Source organism: Myxocyprinus asiaticus, chromosome 33, assembly GCF_019703515.2.
Source record: "Myxocyprinus asiaticus isolate MX2 ecotype Aquarium Trade chromosome 33, UBuf_Myxa_2, whole genome shotgun sequence".
Taxonomy (NCBI): Eukaryota; Metazoa; Chordata; class Actinopteri; order Cypriniformes; family Catostomidae; genus Myxocyprinus; species Myxocyprinus asiaticus.
In genome coordinates, this window is record NC_059376.1 from 27,900,255 (window position 1) to 27,906,522 (window position 6,268).

The 6,268-nt window shown below is 37.3% G+C and overlaps 1 protein-coding gene across 2 annotated transcripts in view; it reads left to right on the plus strand.

The window, feature by feature from the left end:
* LOC127424277 (uncharacterized) overlaps positions 1-3,509 on the plus strand; it is a 43,931-nt gene extending 40,422 nt beyond the window's left edge. For both annotated transcript variants that reach the window (XM_051669299.1, XM_051669300.1), the window contains exon 7: positions 568-3,509. In XM_051669299.1, coding sequence (XP_051525259.1) covers positions 568-1,122 — 555 coding nt within the window. In that variant the 3' untranslated portion in view covers positions 1,123-3,509. The remainder of the gene's footprint in view (positions 1-567) is intronic.
* Positions 3,510-6,268: the final 2,759 nt, after the last annotated feature.

Genomic DNA, 6,268 nt, shown 5'->3' on the forward strand with positions numbered 1-6,268 from the left:
TTGACCATTGCGACACGTCTCGCTGCTTTTTCAGCGTCTCATGTTACGATTATCCAGTTTTTAAAGGAACTCAAAAATCAAAATTCTGTCATTATTTACTTACCCTCATTCGCTCCAAACTGTTCTGTGGAATTTTAGAAAAGTCTTCACATCAAATATGTGAAATACAATCAAATATGACGCATATGTCGATAACATCAAATCTGTCTCGTGACCAAATGGCATGACGTCATATCGCACATTTGGTCACAAGATGCGAAGAGATTTAAAGACTTTTTAAAAATTCAAATTATTATTGAAAATTTGATTATAAATATAGTTTGATTTCACAGTGGACAAACGTCTTAAGTTCATCACACAAAGTGATTGTATTGCTTCAAAAGACTCTTTTTTGCAGTGAACTATTCCTTTAAGATGCTGTGTTAAGTTTAAAATAGTTCAGCCTTTAAAAGTGTTTTTTGATACACCAGCATTTATTCCCATCTGCTAAATTATGTTGCTTTGAACACGCTTACGCATCCTTTGTGAATGACCCCTTTGATGGTTTGTCTGTTTGTCGCCATGTAGATCACAGAGATGTATTCCAAAGTCTGCAAACCAGGTAAAAAGAAGCGAGGCATGCCTGGCTCGCCCACAGCCGCAAGAGACATCAGCGGCTTTAGGACCTTGGCACGGGGTGAACGTGGTGAGCGTGACGGGGGTTTCAGCGTGGTAGTCAAACCCCAGACGTGGGCCCCGCAGGAGGGCAAAGGCTCTAGAGTGCCTCCTGCCTGCATGGAGGACCACTGCTACGAAGCCATCAGCACAGAGGAGTCAGACCTGGCTTATGAGACCATGGAGGGCGGGGGAGGCTGGAAGCGTGACAGACCTCCACCCAATGCCAGTGCCACCTTGCGACCCAAGAGGAAGAGGCCCCAGCAGCCCTTGCAACAACCACCCCCACCCCCTCCACCCCCCCAGCAGACACCCAAACTGCAGCATCTCCCAGCCAAAGCCCTGCTGATTCCTGGGGAGAGCTTGTACGAGAGCATCCCCGACCTAAAGCAGAGCTCGGCCACCTCCAGCACAACCACCATCTTTACCTTCAATGATGGCATGGAGATGTATGTCACTGGCCTGTAGGGGGAGCTCTGGGGAACTTTTCTTATAGTGAATGAACAGAGCTTGAATCTTGAATGGGGACAGGCGTGTGTCCTAACCCAATGAGGTACAGCACCACTGCTATATATTTTACATGGGTTCCAAGTATTAGTTAAGCATTAATTGAGTTTTGTAAGTCTAGTTAAAGGTCAGCATTCTTGCAGCACAAAAATGATAGAATGCTTACATGAAAATCTGACTAAATGATTGCTCACATACCTACATCACAAACATTAATAGTAGTCACCAGAATCCTTCACCAGCCATGACATATCACCACAGACAACATATCACAACAGAGAGTAGCATCACTGGGGATTTCTGTATAGGAATATTATGGAATCCTTGTTTATTTGTCATAACATGCTTTAGTTTATGACAAGGTCAGGCGTATAGTTGATGCCTAGAAAATTTCAAAGTATAAAAAAATATATGAGCAACAAGTCTATTACAAAAAATAACTTGAAGCACAGAATATAATTCCATTCCTGCGGCTCTCTGCAATGAGATAAATGTATTTTGATTAGAAACTGTTTGCAAAGCACCGTCCCCTATTTCAAGAAGTGGACCTTATTATAAATCCCAAGCAAAATATGATATATTGACAAAAAGTCTATATTTAATGTGTTCATAGATAAGTGGATCCTATTTTAAAATGTTAAAAGCTATCTATTATCTAAAAGCTTTAGAAAATACATGGCCCTATTTTTGTAATGTCAAAGCCTCTATTTCTGTAAAAAATATTCAAACAGAGATTCTCATTTGATGGGTCAAGCAGTTCTAGTAAATAAAGGAAGTATTTTCTTACGAAGCACAAATGTCTCATGCTTAGCATGTTGTTTGTCAAAGACAGTCCCCTTATGAAATTGAAACAGCAAATTTAAAATCAGTTCAAATTTAGAGGTTGTTAATGGTCAGTAAAGGGAGATCAGTAATTCGTTGTACTTGTACAATGACAATAAAGAGCTTGAATCTTGAATCATAGAAACTATTAGCAAAAGCTCAGGGACTGATAGAAATTAAATAAATAATTGCACACAAAAAGATTTGACATATCTGACCGGAGACCCCAGTGTCTTTTCATGTTATTTTATGTTTTGGTCATAACATCAATTCAAACTGTCACGACCACAGCACTTCGATGTGGTGAAGTAAGTGTTTTTCTTTGTCAATACTGTTTATGCACTTTGCCTGACAAAAAAAAAAAAAAAAAGATGCATGCTTTCAAGAAAAAAAATACCTTTGCAAAAGGGGAAAAAAAGAAAAGAAAGAAAAGTGAAAAACTAGCACTGTTGTGTGGTATCAGAGAATGGTTTATTTCTTGCTGTTGTCAGTGGTTTGATTTTTACGCCTTTTTCTTCATCTAAGAAAGAGCCCAAAGTGATTTGCTTCAAAACTAGGGAGACCAATGAGGACTCGAGGAGGACTTTCTAAAACATAGACTGAACAGTTAGAAAATTTAACACAATTGGTGAGAAGAATTGTATCATAGACAATCCCTTTCCCCTTTACAGAAGCAGTCAAGAGATCCAGGTGCCCCCCCCCACCATTCTTTAAATAAAGAGGGTGCTGGTGGATCAAAATATGATTGAATCAAATCACAATACATTTGATTGTGGCAAAAATTACCTGTGTGTTATATGGATATAGTTGGAGATTAAAAAATGGAACAATGACTAAGCAATTTGAAATAGTGTACAATGCCCTGTAATTAGTTTATTGGCAGGTTGGATCAAAGTGTTTTGGGGTTTTATGATCAGACAGTGACAAGTTTCACCAATGGACAATGTCAAACTATCTGTGATCTATGGCATGTCTCAATGGACTACAGCTGCTCTCTTTTGGTGTCTTAGAATCGGATACTAATGGGATCTGGATTAAATTAACCCAAATGGCTGGAGCACATGCAAAGAGGCTCAGGTCAACCAAATATAATCAAACTGCTTCTCTGAAAAAGCTCGGAGTTGCTATAAATTGTCGGTGCAATGTCGTAAATATGTTACAAACAAGAAAATGCAGAAAAGAGGGGAGTGGGATTTGCTCTTGGTGTTCCTGAAAGTACTTGTTTCTTTCTGGTCGTCCTTTTGGAATGATTTTTTCTCTGGTGAAAAATGATCTCAGCAGTATATCTGTGAGTTTTGATTATGTGCTTTGGGATTCTTTTATTTTTCACATATTTTTTGCTATACTGTGTATCTCAAAGACCAGTTGAGTTTAGTGTGGCAGCTAATGTTGTGCGTTTGCTTATCAAACAGCAGGGTGGTGTGTATTAAAGCTGTGTAATTAAGTACTAATGTGTAAAAGATTGTAATGTTTTTATATCAAAATGACTATTCATAAAAATGTCGGGTCAAGTTTATACTTTTTTAATAAAGTAGCACTTAAAAAAAAACACACAGAATTCATTATTCATTCTTAAAGATACAATCCGTATGTGTTGAAAATCCTACAAGTATAACAGTATTTTCTGGTCTAAACATAAGGGGGAAAGGTAACATACTGTGTATGAATGCGTTACTGTTTAAAACTGTTAACTTCATAGTCATTATTACAGATTGCATCTTTAAGAATCTAACATTTCAAGGGTTGATTTGTTTACAGTACAAATCTTTTATGTCTCTGCAGTAAAATTTATTTTATATTGCATATATATATGCACAACATTAAAACCACCTGCCTAATACTGTGTAGGTCCCCCTCATGCCACCAAAACAGCGCCAACCCGCATCTCAAAATAGCATTCTGAGATGCTATTCTTCTCAACACAATTGTACAGAGCGGTTATCTGAGTTACAGCAGACTTTGTCAGTTCAAACCAGTCTGGCCATTCTCTGTTGAACTCTCTCATCAACAAGGTATTTCCATCCACAGAACTGCCACTCACTGGATGTTTTTTGTTTTTGACACCATTCTGAGTAAATTCTAGAGACTGCATAAAAATCCCAGGAGATCAGCAGTTACAGAAATACTCAAACCAGCCCATCTGGCACCAACAATCATGCCATGGTCCAAATCACTGAGATCAAAATTTTTCCCACTTCTGATGGTTGATGTGAACATTAACTGAAAATCCTGACCCGTATCTGCTTGATTTTATGCACTGCTGCCACACGATTGGTTGATTAGATAATCGCATGGATGACTGTTGGTGCCAGATGGGCTGATTTGAGTATTTCTGTAACTGCTGATCTCCTGGGATTTTCACACACAACAGTCTCTAGAATTTACTCAGAATGGTGCCAAAAACAAAAAACATCCAGTGAGGGGCAGTTCTGTGAACAGAAATGCCTTGTTGATGAGCGAGGTCAACAGAGAATGGCCAGACTGGTTCAAACTGGCAAAGTATACGGTAACTCAGATAACCACTCTGAGACAATTGTACAATTGTGGTGAGAAGAATAGCATATCAGAATGTGCATCTATGTTTGATTTGCATTCTGTGATGTATGTAGGCATCAATGCACAAGGTTGAGCAAATCTTCTAGAGGACATTTCACTGATACTAAATCTGGATGTGATTAGTATCTGATTAAACCAGATTTGATTAGTTTATACGCTCAGGTAGATGAGAGATCGCATTAGAGTTCTTTGTTTACCCTAATTAGCCATTGAATTTGCAGTCACATCAGCCTTTCACTGTGGTATTTTTCCGTTCCTATGACAACTGCATCTCTGTCATGGTATGGTTTTTAAGAATTCCTCTCCATTGAGACAAAACCTTCCTGCATTATACAGAAAGACTACTTTACAGACAGATGGAGGTCACATGGATTTTTATTTCATTCAAGTCCTCCACTAGAACATATGAACTTGTGTTTGTAAAAATGTAGCTTGTTTTCTTACCTCTCTTATTGTGATTGTGTGTATGTGAGTGTTGTGTGTCACAAGCTTGTATCTGACTTGCTCTGAAAAAAAAAAAAAATTAGGTCATCCTTAAAACAAAAAGGGTGCAGTCAACATAGCAACCGTCTGCTGTTTTTTTATTGGCTGACTTGTTTCCATAGTAACAGGTTAACCTTGAGGCTGCAGTCGCAGACCAGTTTGTTGTCTAGGTGAATCCAGTATGTACGAGGAGCTCTGGTAAGTCAAAATGTCAACCACATTTTACAGCCACAGCATCACTGAAAAGAAGCTATATTTTAAATGTTGTGGCAAACTAGTGAGGGTATAGCCTATCATTCAGGTTCCTATACAATTTTAGCAATGCAAAGTGCCTTAAGCATAGGTTGTTACATATTGTTGTGGCAATGTTACATAATATTTCCTCTCAGATGATGTAACAAAAGTTGTCCTGCCCTGATCTCCAAATGTTAATAAAATAAAGATTTATATATATATATATATATATATATATATATATATATATATATATATATATATATATATATATATATATATATATATATATATATATAATATTATATTATATGACCACAAAACCAAATTAAACACCCTAATGCATCTTTATTTTTTATTATATTACCACAAAATCAAATTAAACACCCTAATCTTTTTTTTCTTTTCTTTTTTTTTTTTTTTTGGTTGAATAAAAGCTTCATATTTATCATTTACTGGAAAATTCACCCCTTCCATGTCAATACTGTGTCCACAGAGCTTTAGCACTAGATACAGCAGTAATTGTTCTTGTCTGCATGAGTTTTGCACTTCAAAATTGTAGAATTTTTGCCAGCACTTCAATTAAAATTTTCTCCACCTGTGCCAAATTACATTGAGAGTTCAGTATGGGTGGTGAGCAATTTTCACCTGATTAAAGTCTGAGGTCTGGCTGGGCTATTCTAAATTTCCAAACTTCAAACCATTCCTTCATAATTTTTGACAAGTGTTTTTAGTCCCTATCCTGCAAGAAAATAGATATTTGCCCTAAATGCAGATATTCATTGAGCCCTTTTTTATGTAGCTCCCTTCTAGCCAAATAGGTAAAATCTGTGAAGTGCTGAAGAGTCTTGATAGTTCCTTTATTTGAGTCAAAAATATCTGAATCTCCTTTTCCTGTTTTTTCCCCTCCTCCCAGATCTCAAAGTTGTCTTTTAATTCCCTTATATGTCCTCCTACCTTTGCTGTACTTGGCAGTTCATTATTCCGTCTCAATCAAGCTCTCACCCGAATT